Source organism: Rhinatrema bivittatum, chromosome 15 (assembly GCF_901001135.1).
Source record: "Rhinatrema bivittatum chromosome 15, aRhiBiv1.1, whole genome shotgun sequence".
Classification (NCBI taxonomy): Eukaryota; Metazoa; Chordata; class Amphibia; order Gymnophiona; family Rhinatrematidae; genus Rhinatrema; species Rhinatrema bivittatum.
Window position 1 is genome coordinate 73,424,043 of NC_042629.1, and position 21,966 is coordinate 73,446,008.

The 21,966-nt window shown below is 44.0% G+C and overlaps 1 protein-coding gene across 2 annotated transcripts in view; it reads left to right on the forward strand.

Annotated features, from left to right (window-relative positions):
• The window catches only part of MORN1 (MORN repeat containing 1), a 147,276-nt gene that overhangs the window by 73,698 nt on the left and 51,612 nt on the right, over window positions 1-21,966 (forward strand). For both annotated transcript variants that reach the window (XM_029578832.1, XM_029578831.1), the window contains exons 11-12: window positions 7,813-7,964; window positions 14,674-14,759. In XM_029578832.1, the coding sequence (XP_029434692.1) occupies window positions 7,813-7,964; window positions 14,674-14,759 (238 nt within the window). The remainder of the gene's footprint in view (window positions 1-7,812; window positions 7,965-14,673; window positions 14,760-21,966) is intronic.

Genomic DNA, 21,966 nt, shown 5'->3' on the forward strand with positions numbered 1-21,966 from the left:
AAGTGCCAAATCATGGGCCAAAGAGGTGCCTGGTCCTGCTTGCTCTAGGAATGCGTTCCAGTGCCATTCTGGACCCCTCTCATTCTCCCTTCCCCTACAAACACTTGGGCCAATTTTAAAAAGGCCATGCACGTAAAAGCAGGGGTTACGAGCGTGGCAGGACCTCGTGCGCGCCGCGCGCATTTTAGAATGGGCCTGGCCACGCACCCATTTCCCGTTATGTGCAGAAGTGCTGGGCCCGGAAAAAGGGGCCGGCCGGGGGCGTGGTCCGGGCCGCCTGGGACAGCGGCTATTAGGCCCTGACCCGGGGAAGCGCACGCTGGCAGCTGGACATGCGCGTAACTTACCTCTGCTCCGAAGGGCAGGTAAGTTACAGAACAAAACAAAAAAAAAATCCTAGTTAGTATAGGGATCAAGAAGGAGAGGGGGCAAGGGAGGGGTAAAGGAAAGTTCCCTCCCGAGCGGACTGAGAGGGAACTGAATAAAGGCCCGATCGCGTCACCGCGCGAAGATTACAAAATTCCCTTCCCCTGCGTGCGCGAGTCGCGGGTTTTCCCACACACGCATGCACGGACGGATTTTAAAATCCGGCGCGCATGTTATAAAATTGGCACATCCATGATCGCCTGCCGGGAACTGCGTGCACATGGACACATGCGTGGAATTTCTAAACTCGACCCCACACTGCGCGCTTGCTTATGGATTCCAAACTCTTGTATCCGGCTTTTTATTGCATATTGTGAGTGGAAACTTGTGATTAATTGTGGAAGTGTTTTACATTTTTGGTTCCCCCCCTGCCTCACTCTGGAAAGAAAATCCCCCAGCCAGGTTATCTCACTTTTGCTATGATGAGGGGAGAGAAATCTCTTTCCAGGACTTGTTTTCTGTCTCTCTTTGCTGGGCCCAGAAGGAAGATCCCTAACCTCATGCTTGCCTTCTCTGTCTTGGCTGAGATCAAAAAGGGATCCTCTAACTCCAGGCAGGTTCATCTTGATTATGTATTTCATCCTTTTCCAGCAAGTGAGCTCAAAATATGTTACAGGAGGCTAACGTTTGCATACATGGTATCTCAAACAAAAGGCAATGCTACAGGTCTCTTTGGACCTCTTGACCACATTTAATAAATTAGATCATCTGGCTAGAGATCTATTGTATTAAGGATACCGCATTAGCCTGGAAAGCTTCTAATTATCATAATAGAAGCCAATATGTCTTCTAGGACAACAGTTTCTCGCAGTCATGACCCTTACTATTAGAGATCTATATTGTCTATTATTTAACATCTATCTTGTTCCCATTGCAAATTTAGTCAGCACAATGGGTCTTTCCTATGTTATATATGTTGACAACAAATCAGTTGTTCATTAGGAAAGAACTGAGAAGAATCGATGGACAGGTTAAGTAACAACCTTGGTGAGATTAAAAAATGCCTGCAGAATAATAAGCTCAAACTAAACCATGATAAAACCAAGATACTTTGGTTAAAGTGACCACGCAGCTGTTTAGTTTTCCCACAAATCAGTATTGGAAGAAGAGCTATGCTCCTTAGTCAGAAGATCAAAGTATTAGAGGTTTGGATAGACTCTTCTGTCTTCTTCCAAAAATGCATTGATAATGTGGTCAGAATTTGATTTTACCACCTGTGGAACATTAGATACTTGCATCCCTAATTTTCTGAGTCAGATTTATGCTTTAGTTGTGCATGCGCTAGTTTTCACAAGTATTGATTATTGTAATGCCATCTTAGTGGGTTCCCAAACAATAATCTTACACAGACTGCAACTTATATAAAATACAGCAGCCTGCTTAATTAGGAATATCAAACCATGGCAACATATTCACCGAAAATTAAAATCACTTCACTGGCTACTTGTGACAAAGTGGATAAACTTTGTTATTATGTCTGATTTTTCAAGTCATACATAAGTCTCCTGCACAGATTTTATGTATGATTATACATTCTTATCAATTATCTTGTTATTTGTATTCACAATTAATCTTCTTTCAATCTGGTCGAAACAAAACAAAGACGGCCTGATTTTCAAAAGTTCTTACAAACTTAAAACTGGGTTTTTCATGTGTAAATGTACTTTACCCATGTAAGTGGACTTTTGAAAATTGGTACAATATATGCCATTCAATTGTCAGTAAGTTTTACCCGCATTAAGTGCACTTAACATGAGTAAATAGCTTTTGAAAATTGCTAAAACAGTATGTTACATTTACATGAATGTTAGTCACCCAGGATTAAACTCTTGGGATGTTCTAGTATGATCTGATATTACAGCCAGAAGATCCTGCAGAGCTCTATCTATGCAGGATGGAAGGTGATACTGTAAGAAGATTCCTCATTTTGGGTGGTCATCAGCTTCTCATTCCCACTGTCCTTGGCTTGCTCCGTGTGTCATGATATAACTAGAAACAAGTGAAAACACTTGTTTCTGAACGTGACGTGATTTATACCTGGGTATGGTTATGAGTAAGTGAAGACTCCTTTTAGAGAGAGGTGTTTTTGTTTAGGAGTTATGTAGTTATTTTAGTTTTAATTTTATGTTTATTTCATGTTGTTATCTTGTTTTATTTTTATGATGGTTTTATATTTTAATCTGTTTGTATTTTATTTTAAAAATTGTGGCTCATGTTATCAACTGTTTTCATTGGAGTGGAGGAGTAGCCTAGTGGTTATAGCAGTGGGCTGTGAACCAAGGAAACCAGCATTTAAATGCTGCTACTGCTCTTTGTGACCTTGGGCAAGTTATTTCACCCTCCTTTGCTCAGGTCCAAACTTAGGGCCTCTTTAACTAAGCATTTTTCCCCATAGACACAGAATGGGAGAAAGCCTTAGTAAATCAGAGCCTAAGATTGTAAGCCCTCTGGGTTATAGGGAAATGTAATCCACTTTGAAGTGCTTGAAAAATCAGAATATAAATCAAATAAATAAAAATATGTTTAATGTGGTGGCCATTTTATAGAGCAGTTATTGTAACAGCTACGACAAACATTTTTCTTTTTCTTTAAACAAACACCATAGCGTTGCCAAAACCCACAATTTATTTTGATAAAAGTAATTTTTAGTTTTACAAGAGACCTCAACCTTGTCATTAGGGCAACAGGAAGTGCCCAACGGTTGCATTCGCACACAAGTGGTGAGTTCAGTATTACTTGTATATGGTAAATGGCTAGAAAGTCACAGCAGTATGATCCACTGTCTTGAAACTTGCAGCTTTACTTCATGCCGCCTTTGTAGATTCCTTTCAAACCTCTAGGTCCTTGCCATCCTTTTCACTGAAATAATCCTAATTGCTTAATTAAAGTACTTGTTTTTCTTTCTGCTCATTTCAGGGAGAAACCTTACATTGATTTGTTGAGAAAAATACCTGATGTCAAAATTATTAGCTTCTTTTTCTGTTCGAGGGATGGTAGAGGTGACAGATTGAATTAGTCAGCCTTTAAAGTAGTCTGTTTTAGTCCCATTCGCAGTGGGAACAGAAATCCCATCTTCCATCTTCCCCAACCTCTCTTGCTTTACAACTTAAAAACAAATTGGAAAACCTGAGTCTGTTAATTCTGCTTTGGGCATTCACCTAGTTTTATTCAGATGTTTTCATGTCCAGCATTATTTTACTAAAGGTCTATTGTAATGAAACTTGGTTTTTGAGGAATTAATACATTTCTCCTCAGCTTGAAGGTACTTTTGAGGTTAGGCACCATTATTTTCAAACATTCCACATAATTTAATGTGAAGATGAAGGATCTTTTGTTGGAACTGACTTGGGCAATTTTGTAATTCAAACAATGAGACTGATACATAGATAGGGCACCAAAATCTCTTTGTGGGGCAGAGTTGAATGATTTATGTTCGGGCCCAATCCATTCCAAAAATGGATCCTTCACCTTAAGATAAATACCAATATTTGCTGAATGCACAAAAATATATGGGTCGATTTTCAAAGGGCCGCGCACATAAAAAGTGGGCGTTCCCTGTACGTACCCGGATCAGTCCAGACAGTGGGTTTAGCCTCCTTTCCAGCAGGTGGAGACAGACTAAAACTGAAAGGATATCCTACATGAGGACAGAGCCTGTCCTGTAACCCTGCAGTATTCATCTGTCTCCAGCAAGTGTAGCAGCTCATCCTTCGGTTCCCTGCTTTAGGCTAGTCAGCCTCTTCTTTCTTCTTCCAGATCAAGCAAGCACTTCTTTAGGAATCTTCTTTCTGTAAAAAAAAAAAAAAAAAAATTCCTAGAAACAGGTTTATTTTTTATTCTGTGTGGGAGACGGTGCCGTCTCCTAGCTCTTGCCGGACTCAGGGGGGCTTTGCCCCTTGTGCGCTGCATAGCCTGAGTCCATATCCGCTTCCGGGTGTGGGGACCAAATCTGGTAGTCCAGGTCTCGTCTCCCCCTCCTCTGGCTGCCGAGAGGGTTTAGAAACCCGACTGCTGTGCTCAGTCTAAAAAAAAAAAAAAAAAAATAAATTAAAAAAAAAAAATATATATATATATATATATATATATATATATTTAACTTTCAACTTAGATTTTAAGTTACAGGTATTCCCCTTCCTCTAACTTATTTGCAGCAGTAGACCAAAATATTTTCTTTTTGTGGTCTGCGGAGGCCTTGAACCGGCAGCCAGAAAGGCAGGAGTCAGCAGGTTTCCCTCCTGCTTCACTCCGGGCCTGCCGGCTGTCACTCAAACTTTTTTTTCCTCAGTTTTGTTTTTTTTCAGAGCGGCTCTCCTATGCCGCTGCAGGCAGTCTGCCTTTCTTGTGGGCATCCCTCTTCGCGATTTTCGGGAGAGGGCCTCTGCTCTGCTTGCCTGCCGGGTAGGGAAGGTCCCTCCTCGGCAGGGCAAGCAAATTTAGCCCGGGGATTGAATCCCCTCGGCATAGCCAGGCCTTGCGCGCACCACGCGCATTTTAGAACAGGCCCTGCCACACGCATTTATTTATTTATTTATTTTTAGATTTTTATATACCGGTGTTCCTGTATTAAAATACAGATCACATCGGTTTACATTGAAACATAAAAACATAACCTTCGTTAAGCGCAGACGTGCTGGGCCCTGGTCTGGGTGGGGAGAGGCAGGCCAGGACAGTGCCATTAGCCATTGTCCTTAGTCCTGTCACCACACGTGGGCTTTGAAAATTCCCCCCCCTGCGCGCAGATGAGGCCATCCGCCCATACATGCGTGCGCAGATCTTTAAATAAGAACATAAGAAATTGCCATGCTGGGTCAGACCAAGGGTCCATCAAGCCCAGCATCCTGTGTCCAACAGAGGCCAAAACCAGGCCACAAGAACCTGGCAAGTACCCAAACACTAAGAAGATCCCAAGCTACTGATGCAATTAATAGCAGTGGCTATTCCCTAAGTAAACTTGATTAATAGCCATTAATGGACTTCTCCTCCAAGAACTTATCCAAACCTTTTTTGAACCCAGCTACACTAACTGCACTGACCACCTCCTCTGGCAACAAATTCCAGTACTGGGAAGCTTTTAGAGCAGGATCTGCTATCTCTACTCTGACGTTAGCTCTCTTTGCTCAGTCACTTTGGACCTGATTTATCAAGGATTTCTTCCCGAGATGCAGACTGGGAGAAAAATCTGCCACGCATGTGCGCGTGGATATCGTATTTTATAACCTGCATGCACGAATAGCCGTGTCCATGTGCGCGCCGGGAACCACGCACACATGGACGGGCACACGCTGCTTTTAAAATGAACCCCATAATGGGCACTCTTGAACTTCATGTTCCTTAATAGACAATAATTGAAAAGGAACATTGTTGTACTTTTTAATGCATAAAAAAGAAAATTTGTTAATTCTACAACAAAAATTAAGGGTGCTACTGATTATAATGAATGCATCAGTTGGGTCACATGCAGAGTAGTGCCCTATATAATCCCTAATTCTGATTATGATCACCATTGAGACACATAGGTCATAGAGTACTTTGTATTTATAAGGTAGATCCATTCAATGTGTTATTTCTATAAATGTCTACCTCTATTTAATTTAACAGGCTCCATTTCTAATTTATCTGAAACTCTGGCAGATTTTGCACATTTACTTGTGGAATCCTATTTGAAACACAATTTAACTAGTGTTTACCCAATGTGTAAGCAGTAAACCCCATGACTATTAAGATAATGATCCTTCACTCAATGCCAGTCAGGAATGGCTGCAAGTTGTGTGATTGATGATCCAGAATTGACTGTAAAGTCCTAGTGCTTACAGGGTTTTCATTGAAAATCTGTCTGTTAATAACATGAAAAAGATTGTGCTACTTATGAATAGATTAAAAAACTGAAATTGTACTATAGGTTATTGTGCTCATTTTTTGAACATAAATAATGCTACTACTATGGAAAAGATGATAAATCAAGATTGTTCTTGCTTGAGAGTTAACTGTCTAGTTTATTTATCTTAAGATTGGTCATTAGTCAAGTTGGGCCGTAAATGCATCTTTCTCAAACTAGATTTGTTAACCTACTATTGATCTCTGAATGTATGCTGTTATTTCTAATTTGTTGTGCCTTGCCTTGGGTGAATTGCTTATTTAAAAAGGCAGGTAGGAAATACAATCAATAAAATAGTAGTGTAATGTAGTTATAAAGTGAAGGCCCTTCCAAGAGTGATGCAGCTACTAAATTAGTAATATGCCCTTTTTCATCCTGTTGTAAAACTTTTTTTTCACTGGTAAGTGTTACCTCCAGAAAGGTATTAATAAACCTTTATCCCTACAGCAATTTAAACAGTTGGGTATTCTGTACCTGTGAGAAAAGTCTTAGGATCTTAAAGTGCTGATGAGATGGATGAAAAGGAAAGGCTATGTAGTTTGCTGGGTGAACTTTAAGTGGCAGCTGCCAGTCTGCAAATAATGAGGAGGAGGAGGAGTAAATCTCCCCCAAGCCAGCTCTTTGTGGCATGAAAGACAATGAATAGGATCACTAACTTGGCTAGTGAACGTGCGAGAACTAAAGGTCATGTGACAAGTGAGGCATGTCAAGAGGACAACTTTCAAAACCATTTATGCAGGTAAATAGTGATTTGTACATGGAAATTGACTATCTAAAAATTTTCCTGACTGAATTATGGCTAAAAGCACACACAATGTTGCACAGGATACATCCAGCTCATCTAGGTGAGGCTAAAGTTACTTGAGGTGTATTCTGGGCAAGATTGAAAAATAGACTGCATTTTCAAGTCGATGTGGTATTTTCCTTACAAAAATCTGCAGGTACTCTTGTATTCGCAAATTTCAAAAGGAAAATATGCCCGTAAAATGTAGCTGCAGACTTTGCCCCAAAGCACATACTCTGAAAATTGCCCCTGAAAGATCAGGAGTCTTATTAGCAAGTAAACACAGACAGGGGAGAGACCTGGTATGTCTGATGGATCTGCTAGAAGACCAATGTTTTGTATCCGGTTTTAACCAGTAAAACTACAGCTCAAAATATGGGCACTTTGGGCTTAGAATGACACGCTAAAGACTTAAACATAGTTCCTCTTTATATTGCTTCCCTTGGCAATTTCCACCCATTTCATCATTGCAAAAGTCAATGAAATGTGAAAATATTGAATTTTGCCTACCACTGTCTTGTAGAAGCCTTCCTGTTAAAGATTATGATGAATACATTTGCAAAAGTAGAAATATTTCTATATAAGCATGAGAAATCTACTTCTTGCAGATTAATTTTTATGCACGTAGCACTCGCACTTAAACCTTTGCGTAACACTGATGCTACACCCTCTCCCTTTGATCTGAAAAATGATGACATGACTACTGTAATTTTCTCCTTCCATACAGGATACCCCCAGTTCTTAGTAGTGGAAGATACCAGTCCCTCTGGGCCAGCAAATCAGCGAGTGAAACAGGGCTGTGCACTATTTCCAGACATCTCGCTGGCACCTCTCCCTGCTAAGTACCGTCACATCATGTCTATGCACGAACCGGACAGAGTAAGAAATATTTTCTTAAAGCACAGAGGGAAAGAAGTTGTAGAAGTACATGATAAAATTGGCACTCCCGTTCTGTTAGGGGCATTGTTTGGAGGAAATTCAAGAATATTCAGAAAGTCTGATTGTGAATAGGGAGCAGAGCAGATATCCACAGAGCAATGTGCAGTCCTTCCATGATCTCTGCATACAGTGTGGAATGGATTTATAAATTAAACAAAAACGATGCCCATGAGCTGCACCAATTTTCAAAAGGGACAAGGGACAGCGTTTGTGCATACTTTTCAAAAAAGTCTCCCAACTTATCCATGCACAATTACACCTTCTAAATTGTGTGCAGAAACTTCATGCTGTGTTTGTGGTACTGTGTGGACCCTTAGTTGCAGTGGAGATGACTCCTCCCACAGGGAGGGGCCCCTTGGGGAACCACAGCAATAGGCTAAATGCAGAGAGCAGACACTTGTAGGTGGAAAGCTTTATTGTACTTCTGTAGATAGGATGGTATGAGGCAGGAAGGAAAGGCACTGGAGTCCAGCAAGGTGCCAATACATTCTGATAGTCTGAGATGTAGAAGTCTCATCCAGATGTTCAAGGTAGATAGGAACCCGCGGTGCAGGTTAAGCCGAGCCTGGTGGGTGGAGTTGAGAACCAGATCATAGAGGTACTCACTGGAGTGTAGTGCAAGCATCTTCCTGGCAATGGAGATGGTGGGACCAAATGTCCGTGGTGCAGGATACACTGGACTGGTAGGCCTGCAAGGATCGAGTACCTGATAGTACAGGAGATCCTGAAATAAAGAGAGAGAGACCCCCCGAGGAGCGGTTGTCAAGTTAGTAGAGACCCCGAAGGGTAGCTGGAAGTGAGAGTCCCCCGAGGAGCGGGTGCCTAGAGCTTAGTCAGAAGTGATATTCCCCGGAGGATAACGAGGCATCTAAGCGAGCAGCTTAGAGCGGTCAGAGTAGCTAAACCGAAGTCCTTGCTAACTCGAAGTAGGTAGCGTAGCGGAGGCTTAAATACCCGGAGGTATTGACGTCATGCAGTAGGGACGCCCCCGAGGTTCCCGCCATGACGAGTACATAGGCCACAAGAAGGAGCATGGCGGACTGGGACGCTCATGCTGAGTTTGGAGACGCTGAGAGTTTCGGCACCGGAGGCAGCCATCTTGCCCAAGGAGGAGGAAAAGGGTAGAAAAGAGGTAAGGCAGAGCGGTCGCAGCCATCTGCAACCAACGGCCACAACACTTCAAACACAGATTTGAAAGCACAGAAATACAAACCTCTTCCCAGCTCCACCATGGGAATGCCTCTGCTCGGCCTGGGTAAACTTATACATGAAAAGGACGTATGTGTGTAAGTTTACCAACTATCAGGTGGACTGGTCTGTAAATGCCTGTTTGTACACAAACACTGTTGCCCATAAAAGTCCCTTTTGAAAATGACCTTCCCATGTTGAGAGAATAGAATTCCTCTTATCCACAGAATGTAAAAATGCAATGGGGATCTTTAGCTTTAACAATATATGCAAGCATTTATTTATGTTTCATAGTTTGTGAGAAGGTTGTAGGTTTTGCTTCTTTGACTTCTGCAATTAGATTGCAAATAGATGTGAACATTCTGGTTTCAAGCAGTGCATCGGTCCAATGGCCTATGCTCCTTTGGTTATGCAACATTTTGTTTCATTGAAATAATAGTGGATGGAAATGAGACTTCAAGGCTCATTCTTTTATGGTAAAGCAAAGCATTTGCTTTAAAAAAAAAAAAAAAGAATTTTAGAAAGATGGCTTCATAATCTGAACACATGCCAAAAATTCACATAACAATGATTTACGTTTTCTGTTTTACAAGCAGACTTTTCTGAACATACTTCTTTTTCCTGTGTCAACCAGTCTGGCATACAGCTACAAGTCTGCACAGCAGATGGCTTAAAACCGATTGCTACCACAGACTAACATTCTTCTTACAGGCTGCAGGAAGGGGATACTTCTAATTAAAATGAAAGAAAAATAACTAAAAGAAAGCAATTGATGCCAAAAGCTTCAGTAATCATCATACAGGCTGCAGAAGTATAATACAGCTCTACCATTGGAGAGTAATGGTATTTCAGAGAACCAAGTTCAGACAAGAGAGATGTTGTCTGAACTTGCAGCACATGCCTGGACAACTCAGATTCTCTAACTGGCCAAGGGGTGGAGCAGAAGTTTCCTCTGAAGATTGAACCCCCTCTGCTCTGCTTTCCTTCCTGTAGGAGTCACCATAGTACCAGAAGTCATATTCCCGCCCTCCCAGATCTTGAATGCATCACCTCCACATGATGTATCTCAACCTCATCAGACCCACTGGACAGTAAACTCTAACTTGAGCCTCCACTACCAAGGTGCTACAGTACACGTCCATCCACAAGTTATTCCTTTAGGCCTCATTTGTATGAAATTTGGAGGTGTGCAGAGTAAGGGTTAGGTGTGAATAATGTTGGAATCTGTCAGAGGGAGCGCTAGGGGGCACTCCCGATTCTGGGGAGATGTGTGCCCTTGGACCAAGACGCGACTGCAGAGAGGAGCTCCATGGAAGTGCCGCGGCAGGCAAGACGTGTCCAAGCATGGGAGGAGCATACTGATCACCACCCTAACCCCCGCCGAATCTGCACGCACCGGTAGAGACCCAGCAACGCAATGCTGGTCTCTGGGGTAGCCCTCCGGCCACCCGATAGCCCTTTCGGACCTGCCACTAGGGAGCGGCAGATGTGGCAGGATGGACAGAGGTCGAGGACAGGCAATGATACTGGAACTAGGAACAAGAAGGGGCCTCTGACTTGGACTAGGCTTGAAGACTTGAACAAGGCGAGGTTACTTGGAACTTGGAACTCAGACGAGACAAGGACGCTGGGAACTTGGAACTCAGACGAGACCAGGGCACTTGGAGCTTGGAACTCAGACGAGACAAGGACGCTGGGAACTTGGAACTCAGATGCTAGATGCTCAGACATGGAAGGAAATCAGACGTAGACTGAGGAGAGGATTCCGGTTACTCAGAAGAGGACTCTTGGAAGGACTCAACGAGGTCTTGGAACTTGGAAAGGCCCACACAAAGACTTGGAACTTGGAAGGATTTCAGTCAAGGACTTGGAACTCGGATGGGACGAGACAAGGATACTTGGAACTTGGAAGGAGCAAGGAGAAGGACTCAGGAGACTCAGAGACTTAGACAGGCACTGCCCCTCAGGGCGCTCTACACAGCCAATGTGGGCTGGTCACAGACCACCATGTCCCATAGCGTGCCCTACACAACCTGAAGAGGCTGGTCGCAGAGCATGCGGAGAGTGGAACAAGCAGAAGACTGAGGCTCAGGACGAAGGAGGAATCTGGGCAGTGCTCGAAGACAGATCCTGCCGGAAGAGGACTCCAGCCACCAGGAAACGGACACCGGATGGATATGGATTTACTCCCAGGAAAGGTCAGCTGGAGAGTGAGGTCTGAGGCGTGCGAAGCTGAACCCAGAGCCAGGAACTGACAGTACTTCAGGGTCAGGATTAGATGAAGGACATCAGATTGAGGCTTGGAATTTGGAACATCGAAATCAGGACTTGGCACTCAGGATATCAAGGTCAAGATTTGGAACTAGGAGACTTGGAACGTAGAACATCGGATACGAAAAGACATGTGGACACAGTGCCTAAGGAAAAAGGCAGGACCTAAGACAGCGGCCATGCAGAGAAGAGGAAGGAGCAGGCCTGATGCGTCGGGGGCAGCTTCTGCAGCGAAGAGGAACTGAAGATTGATGGTGGCTTCCTGCTGTATGAAGAGGAGCTCCAGAGCGGCCTCCAGGCCGCGGGACGTCTGAGGTGGCTTCCAGGCCGTGAAGAATTCGGAGTTGGGGCGGCCTCCAGGCTGCAGAAGACCCGGTCGGCAGCAACTCCCAGGCCATGAAGAATGGAAACTTTGGTGGTGGCCTCCTGGCCGCAGAGAGGAACGAGGGTGGCGCTCGACGGCGGCCTCTGGGCCGCGAAGATGCGGCGGCTCCCAGGCTGTGAAGAGAAGGCCCAGAAGTCAGCAGCGGTCCGCTGCAGACAGCAGAGGAGATGTCTGTGGCCTCCGGGCCGCAACGTCAGAAGGCTGGCAGCAAAGGTGAGGGACTGCTCGCGGCCTAGCCGCAGGCAGGATTGTAACAAATAAAGTGGTACTGTATATCTCAGCATCTATGTAACTGGGACATGGAATTCAGCCAAAGTGTAGCTCACTTGCATGCAAACAAGCGTTCTAACTGGTGTTTAAAATCCTAATTGCTGCTATCCAGATACTATCAGTAAAGTATATCTCAATGTCAGTCACATTTTGGGTCAATACTCATGCTTGCAAGCCTGATCCATTTTATGTGGATTTGCATTACTATACTTCAGTCATTTCAAATAACATCAAATGAGTTTTCTTAACTCGATTCCCTAAATTGTGCACTGCTTTAAGTTTTTTAATTAATACATTCCGTGTCCATTCTAAATGCATTTACAAAAATATAGTGGAAAGCCAAACGGAAAATATTAAATAGTTGCAAGCTTTTGACGTAAAGAATTCTCTGTAAGTGTAAGATGTGGCAGGGCAGTGATTGAAGTCTTTCTGTTGCATGAAGCTGTTGGAGGAAGGAGGTAACATCCAAGAGGTTATTTCTGAGGGTAGCAATGCACACAGGATCTCATTGCTATTAAATATGAGTATATCTTGCGGGCTTTAACTCTGAAAACTGCCACGGGGATAAACTAACCACAGACATCTGCGCCTATTTATTCTGCATAGAAAATAATGCTCAAGCATTTGAAGCTGCAATCTTTCTGGTTGATTTTAAAACCCCTAGGCACACCAAAGCCGGGAGATACGAGTGTGACTCAGCCCGGTGCACGCCGCGCGGATTTTAAAACCAGTGCAGGTATGCGTGTATCTCCCGCTACGCTCACAAATCACAAAAATAAAAAAGGGGCGGGTCATGGGGGGACCAAGTCTGTAACATGAAATCTGCACGTAAGTATTTATAGGCACACGTGCCTGCCGTGGCCTCCCGACTGCGTAACTTTACTTCTGCTATGGACAACGTATAAACCATATAACAAAAAAACCAGGCTAGTCAGTGGGGTTTTAAGGGTCGGGCTAATAGGGTAAAAGGAAGGCAAAGCCTTCTCCTTCACTAGGAACAAACTGGGGAAACAGGTAATTGTGTCTGCACTTGTATCTACTAAAATTCCCCCACTTAAGCGATCGAGGCAGCATTTGCATGCACATGCGCAGGTCAGTATAAAATCGGGCACACATATATGCGCATCTGGCCCATTTTATAACAGGTGCACATATATGTGTGTGTATGTTATAAAATCGCAGCATGCATGTGCACAAGCTGGCAAATGCATGCACATGTGTGCCCACGCGTGGATCTTAAGATTCACCTCAACATGTGCTAAATTCCTCCCCTCATGTGGCTAAAAGTACACGTGCTGTGGAGCCCATTTATCTGGGTGAATGGTTTCACTAATTACCCTCCCTGCATCTGGGGAGTGTGGATTTGTAGATATAAAAGGGGCAGTTTTCAAATAGCGCACAGATTTGAAAAGTATGTGGGGACTTTTAGCACACAGACATTCATTTTCAAAGAGGAAGTGCTCCAGTACAGAACTCTCTCTTTGAAAACCCATGTGCTAAAAGCAACCACATATTTTGCATCTGGTTTTTTTTTTTGTGTGGATGCCCGAGAGAGGTAAAATATCACATGTACTTGTGTGCACGTTATGAGCCTGTGTGCACTGTTTTGCATGCTTCCGAGATCATCTCCTCACAGTCAGGCTAAATGTGTGCACGCTATGGAAGGAGCCAGGCAGACGAGGGGGAGGACTTTTGTCCACGTAAATGTCCTCGCTCTGTTTTGTCTAAAGGCAGTACTTTAGCTATGGTACGTTAAAGTAATTATCAAAGGGAAAGAAAAATGTGGCTGAATAAGGTCATGCATTTTAGGATAAAATATTTTGCATTTAAGAGGACTGCAAGTTGAATGGTGGACCCCCAAAATGGTTCCTGGTCATTCAAGAGTTGAATCATACACATCTGGGATTTATAGCCTTACTTTCATTAGATAAATTGGTTTGTGGTAACTTGGGCGATAGTGCCACGGAAACAGAAATAAGGAGACAGATTCTGGCTATTCCTTAAGTGCAGTTTATTTACAGTGGAAAAACCAAAATCAAATCAGTCATGCAGCTCACCTTAACGTCAGGTAGCACATGGTCCTTAAATGTGGCATGTCTTAGTGTAGGGTAGGACTCTGCCAGCTCCCTGGGGCCTCTTTAACCCTTTCAGGCCCCCAGTTCTTAAACACTGGTGAGGGGCTCTTCCCTTCATCCAGGATGTCTTGTGGGTCTGGATTTTAAGGAGGACCAGGTGAGACAGCTGTATCCGGTCTTTTAAGGTAGTCTGAGGGGGTTTTCTATATACTGCCTGACATAGCTCAAGAATGGAATGGGAATTACAACTAAGCGTACTGGAATATATGCGTCTGATGACCTAGAGCCATCTCGCAGCCTTAATGGGTGAAATAAATGTCATTGGAATAAATACATGGCTTACGTTGTTGCTCTCCGTCAGGAGAGCAAAGAAAACTGCGGCTCAAATTGAAAGTCGTCTTTGTCAGGTTCCCTGAGCAGTCCAAAAAATGGATTTTTCTTTTTCTCTTTGTCACTGCAGAAAGGAGGCAAAAAGCCAAGTGGCAGGATATCTGCTGAAAGAGCTGAGAAAATGACAGTCTGGCAGGAGAAGATTGGAGACAGCAGGTAAGTGTGAATCAGTATTTCTGTCACTCAGCTGGGGATGCTTTCATCTTACTGCACTGCTTACTTCCCTTCAGCAAGAGCCTGCTAACAAGGACTTCTATTTTGAGAAACCGTCCTGTTTTCTTTGACTGCTGTTGGCATTGCTGTTCTGCAATATTGTCTTTCACATTCTGTCTCCACCACAATCATTTCTCCTGGATCCATAGACAAAAGTATATTACGGGCACTTGCCTACAATGGGGATTTTACTGTGTGCGTATCCAATTCGCTAACACCTCTGGATAGTAACTGTTTCACTGCCCCAGACTCTCTCATACGACATACAACAAATACCACAGACTCTGTAACCTCTATTGACAGGTTTTGACAAATGCGGCTCTCTTTGAAAATACAATCGATTAAAGCTTCCTAAAGTCTGAAGATGAAGATCAGTAACTATGGCATAATTGCAACAGGAACTGAGATGCAGAGAAAATCAAAAAACAAGCACAAATAAAAATGCAAGTTTTGAAAGCAAGCAGAGAGTGGGGATGCTTTGAATAGACTTCTCGTGTAGTCCTGCGGTGCTTTCCTTTGGAACCTTCAGAAGTGTCTGATGCCACTGGCGGTTCATTGCCCTCATCTTTTGGCTACATTTATTTATTTATTTGTTGCGTTTTATATACCGTTATTCGGTTGAGCCATCATAACGGTTTACAAAAGTATACATTTATCTTGTAACTGAGCAGTAATATGAACGTTAAACATATTCTTAGCAGTTGGGTAGCAGTACAAAACCATTTAAACAATATCAGAGATAGGCATATCAAGTCCAGAGCGATTATTTGGTTAGAAGGGGAGGGCATGCAGGTACAGGGAGAAGAGAGTGAATTGAGAGTTCATTTGAGAGTTGGGATGATTAGACGTCTTAAAGTCAGTGAGGAATTTGCATACCTTCTTGTTGGACATTACAGGTTTCATTGAACTCAATATGTTCTCATATAGGACGCTATGAAAACCCCTATTTCATATAATTTTAAGAATGTCTCCATCTTTATGCTCTGTGAATGGGGAAGACAGATTTTGAAGCAATCTTGCTCTATTAAAATGTATTTATTTATGTATTTATTTATTTAGGCATTTTATATACCACGATCAAAACAGTTTGCAAAATCATTGTTCATAATCTTGTTTAACAATCGCATTCTGAGCCAGCATTCATAATCTAGGTCAAAACCAAAGCAGATATATGTTATTATTCATGTTCGTATGTATTCTTGGTCAACATGATATTAGATTTACAGACTTCGTATTTGAACATTCTCAAAGTCGGCATTACAGCAAATGTAAATTCTAATTCAACTACCAATACACTTTGGGGCAGATTTTAAAAGGGTTACGCAAATAACCCTTTTAAACCCCTCCTGCGCGTGCCGAGCCTATTTTGCATAGGCTTGGCGACGCGCACAAGCCCTGGGACGCTCGTATGTCCCGGAGCTTGAAAAAAGGGGCGGGGAAGGGGCGTGGCCAGAGGCATCCGAAGGCCCACTAGGCCGGGGGATCAAGCACCGGCACTCAGCCGGCGCGCGCAACCTACACCTGCCCAGAGGCAGGCGCAACTTAAATAATAAAGGTGGGGGGAATTTAGGTAGGGCTGGGGGGCGGGTTAGCTAGGGGAAAGGAGGGGAAGGTGGGGGGCGAAAGGAAAGTCCCCTCCAAGGCCGCTTCGATTTCAGAGCAGCCTCGGAGGGAATGGAGAAAGCCATCGGGGCTCCCCTAGGGCTCGGCGCGCGCAAGGTGCACAAGTGTGCACCCCCTTGCGCGCGCCGACCCCGGATTTTATAACCTGCACAAAGCTGGCCCTTTACATCTATCATTACTTATTGCTCACTTCACTACCATTGTCTCTTGTATTGACATTGAAGTTTTCAGTTTAGTGTTATTTTATGTTAAATCGTAAGCTTTTCTGAAGAGCCATGTTTTCATGGATTATCATGCTTAGATTGTACTGTCTGAAAAGTATTCACAAACTTCCACAGTGCTTTTACTTTCAGCTGAACTGCAAGGAGGGGTCCCAGGTCTGAATTTAGGTCAGAGGGCAATAGTGTACATACATGATATTTACAAAAGTATGCATGCAAGTTTATCCTGCACAAAATAGCAAGTGAAAGTGTGCAAGTGGTTTCAGCACACGGACTTTTACTCTAGTTTTCTAAAACAAAACTACTCAGGTAAATTCTCTTTGAAAAGTATGCATGCTCAAAGGATCTTTTGCAACTATTTGAAAATGACCCCCTATATTTTCAGATATTACAGAATCATCTTTCCTAAAAACATGCCATGCTGGGTTACACCAAGGTCCATTGAGCCCAGCATCCTGTCTCCAAAAGTGGCCAATCCAGATAGCAAGTACCTGGCAAATCCCATAAAGTAGATGCTCAAATTTATATCGTTCATGCAAGTACACACGTATCATTTAAAATATCTGTACTGCACGTATGTGCGCAGCCTTTACACGAGTACTCACAAGTGAGCAGAGCAGAGAGAGGGGCAGTATGACTCTCTATATATCTCTCACTGTAGGAGGGGCACCTTTAACTCAGGGTGGATTTTGGGGGAGGGGGGCAGAGTTACAAGGGTCTATAGACCCTTGCACCCTAGGCAGACCAATATAACACTGCCCCTCCCAAAACCCACCCTGAGTTGAAGGAGCGCCTCTTACAGTAGGAGATATGTAGATTGTCAGTCTCTCTCTCTCCCCCCTCCGGTGTTCTGGATCCCTTTGGCCCCCTCATCAGGACCAGTAGTAAAATTAGGCAAGTAAGCCTTGCAAAATTCGGGGGTTATGCGTGTAAGTCTTGGCCCCGCCCCTTTTCTGCTTCCTTATTCTTGATGTGCACACAGGTATGTATGCACGTACTTCCTGGCTTCTTAAAATTTATGTTGCTCGCACGCAGCCCACATACACGTGTATGGGACCGATTTTGTGCGAGCGTCTACCTGTAAGTGAAAAAGTACTTTCTACGATTTGTGTTGAAACTGCTGCTGGTTAGTTTCCTGGAGTGTCTCCTTGTTTTAATATTATTTGAAAAGATAAATAACCTGTTATAAATTTCTCTCATGCCCCCTCTCAGCCGTCTCTTTTCCAAGCTGAAGAGCCTTAGTCTGCATAGTTTTTCATCGTAGGAGAGATATTCGTTTTTGTCACCCTCCTCTGCATCTTTTGCAGTTCCGCTGTGTCTTTCTAGAGATGAGGCAATCAGAATTGCACACAGTACTCAAGGCGTATGACTTGATACGGAGTCAATATGATATTTTCCGTTTATTCTCCATTCTTTTTTGGATCATTCCTAGCATTCTGTTTGCTTTTTTGACTGTGTGGTACAAAGTGGTCAGAGGGTAGCCAGAGAAGAGACTTCAGGCTGGACTCTGCAAAAATCTTTTATAAGTCTCTTTATTGGTAGAAAGTATCAAATGTGACAATGCAACTTACAGTTCAGTGCAATTCTCTTTCTCGAGGCTTCCTCCTTCTTCCAGAAGCTCGCCTAACACCTCTGCACCCTGCTGACCCATCCTGGCTGAAGGAACCTCCCTGACCCAGAATCCCTGACTTTTAAGGAAGACCGGGCCAGATAACTGTGGCCAATCCTTTCAGGTGTTCTGAGGGAGTTTTTTTATACACACCCTGACAGACCATCATCATGCATGAGCTGAGAGTTCAACTTATTGTCCACAAGGACTCCAAGGTCCTTTTCCTGGGTAGTGCTCCCAATATAGAGCCCAACATCATGTATCTATAGTTGGGATTATTTTTAACTATGCACATTTGGTTGTCCAGTTTCCTAGACTCACAAGCTTCTTCTGCAGTTCCTTGCAATCCATTGCTGTTTTAACAAATTTGAATAATGTTGTGTCATTTGCAAATTTAATCACAATGCTCGTTCCTTTTCCAAATCTTTTATGATTATGCTAAACAGTACAGGTGCCAACACAGACACTTATAATACTCCACTAACTGCACCGAACCTTATTATACTCCACTAACTACCTTTTTCCATTTGGAAAACTGACCGTTTAAGTCCTACCCTCTTTTTCTGGCCTTTTAACCAGTTACCAGTCCACAATAAGACACTGCCTCCTATCCCATGACATTGTAGTTTCCTGAGGAATCTGTCAATTTGCCAGGCACTGACATCAGGCTTACCGGTCTATAATTTCCTGAAACATCCCTGGAGTCCTTTTTCAAAATCGCCATCACATTGGCCACTTTCCAGTCTTCACAACTCATGGCTTTTTAAATGATAGGTTACATATTTCTAGTAACAAGTTAGCAATTTCATGTTTTAGTTGTTTTAAACTCTGGGTTGATTGCCATCTAGCCCCAGTAATTTGTAACTCTTATCAATCTGATCTAATAAGCAGGCTGAATTAGCCATGCTGTTTGGGACATCCACTAGAGGGTGGCCTCGATGGAGCTTCACAAAGATCACAGAGCTTTGCTCTGTGCGGCTGCTCTGCCTTTCCCGCGCAGCACCATCTTTCTCTCTCTCAATCTATTTTTTTCTGACGTTGAGCCCCTCTCGGAGCCCCTGTCTTCCAGCTCATCGGAGCTTGTGTTCTCAGACCTTTCCTCCATCTCCAAGCGTAAGAAAGCTTCTCCTCAGTTGCAGGAGCCCCTGCGGAAAAGGCACAAGTCTTCCAGAGGGGAGGAACACGTGAGTCACCGCATCCGTGGGTCATCTTTGGACATCTTGCGGGCGGTGGTCTCCACCAAGGGCAGGGGGCGACAGATGGGGTCAGACAAGGGTACCCTAGCATCGCAAGCCATGACTTAGATCTCCCAGATCCTTTTGTAGTTCTTTTATACCTGGGAGAATGCAGAGGAGTATCTGTCTAGTCCTCCTCAGGACCACCTACCGTGACCGAATAAGTCACCAACACAATCTTCTGGGGAAGGTTACCCGGCGGGGTGTCACAGCGAGTATCCCCCTATGTCACCGCAACCAGACTCTGCACCAGAGGACCCCCCCTTTCTCTCCGGAGTCCTCTATGGGGATCCCCTCGGACCCACTTGAGGGGCAGCCGGAACCCTCCTGTTCCTCAGAAGACCTTTCTTATTCGAAATTTGTGGAGAAGGTCAAGACTCGGCTGAGTGTTGAAACAAAGAAGGTGGCTGGACCCCCACGCAGAGGTTTTGGGAATTCTCAAAATATTTGAAGTTCTAGCAGAGCCCACCGCATTGCCATCTCATGATGTCTTAGAAACCGTGATGGCAAAGACTTGTGATTCCCCATTCTCGGCTCAACCCACCTCTAGGAAGATTGACCTACAGTTCAGGATGCAACAGTTGCCTTATTTACAGCTTGGTGCATCTCCCCCATGCCTCTGTGGTTGTAGAGTCTGCAGTGAAGCGGTCCAAGAAAATCCCTGCCTGGTGGGGGTGTTGGAATGGAGGAAGAGGACGTACCAGGCGGGCCTGCTGAATGCGAAGATACAGCAGCTCCAATTTTATATAGCCCAGAACCTTTACGAGTACCTGCAGTTCTTGAAGCCCCACCTCGTCCCCACTGCCTCGGATGGGGCTCCCCCGCAGCTGTTTGCTGACTTGGAAGAAGGCCTGAGACATCTATTGCAAACAATTTATGAGGTCTTTGATACGTTGGCCCAAACGTGGGCAGGAGCAATCATGGCCCGATGATTGGCCTGGCTGAGGGCTAGCGCCATTCAAGAGGATGTCCATGAGACGCTTGCAGATCTTCCATGCAAGGGAGATAACTTGTTTGGTGACAAGCTGCAGGAGACGGTCTCCCAGTTAAAGGAGTAGAACGTGGCTGTCCTCTTTCTCATGTCGCTGGGGGAGCAGTGGAGCACAGGTAGACGGTACCCTCACAGATACCGTCGCCCCTATCAGTAGAGGCACCAGTTTCGGGTGTATCCCACCTACCATCCAGCAGTCTGCCAGCCAAGTAGGCAACAGCCACAACAAACACCTAGCCGCAGCAGGCTGCGGGGATCTCGACAACAGCGCCTGCCTCAGCCAGACCCAAGAGCCAGCAGGGTTTTGAGCGGGGCTACCATTACACCCGCCAGTGGAAGGAAGAATATCTTTTTTTCTACAGCTCTTGGGCTGTGATCACCTCTGACCGTTGGGTGCTCAGCATTGTCAAAGAAGGCTACTCCCTCAACTTCAGAGACAGACCCTCCCTTCCACATCTCGTTCGGTCCCCAGGGTTCCGACATCAGATGCCACGTGCATGTTATAAAATTGATGCGTCCCTTTTAAAATTGAGCCTTTAATCTTGCATTCTGCAAAACTTTTGGATGGTATTTTCATTTCTTTAAGTCAGAGTATTCTTATTTTAGTCTGCATTTTTTTTCTCTATTATGAGGGGAAAAATAGGTGGAATAGCTAGGTAAATGGAAACCTTTTGTGATTAATAATGTTTTAAATTATGTGGTTTATAATATTTGCTAGTAAACAAGTATTACTAGCACTGAATGTTTGAAATTTCAATTGCTTGTGATTTTATCTTTCTGTGGTTCGTCCTATGGGGTTGTATAGTGGAGAGAAATCTGTGAAGCTCTCTGAAACTGTCAGTTCAATAGACGGAGGCTGAATCCTCTCACAGCAGATCACACTGTTGGAGGGATGCATTAGCACCAAGACCTTCTGGTCTTAGATGTGAGAGCCCTGGGAAATGTCAGGCTGACCTCCAGCTAAATCTTTCATCCAGTAATCTTCCTCTGCATTAATGCCAACGCAGTACCTATTGTGTTTGCTTCTTCCAAGCTCAGCAAGACAAGCTTCCTGCTAAGCGTGTCAGCCTACTGAAAAGACATCTGAATGGACCAGAGCAAGCTCTCTTTAAAAAAAAAAAAAAAAAAAAAAAGGCTTAAAATAAGTGCTGCTTCTCTCAGAAATGTAGTGATTATGAGTCATGTACAGATGTTGTTTAAATATATGTTATTCTGAAAATGGTTATTTTCTGGGGGATGAGAGTTTTTCGGCTGGCAGTTTCCTGCTGCTTATTTGGACCTTTCTAGGGACTTCAGCGCCATGCTCTTTTTTTTGTAACTACCTACCACCCCCATTTTTTTCTCTCCTAGTACCTGTCGAGCTCAGCCATTATAGCTGCAGACTTTGTTCAGGGAGCGCAGATCACGGCCCTCTCTGGAATCTGCTATATGAGTGCTTGGACTGGCCACAGGTGATGCCTTCCCTAAGGGG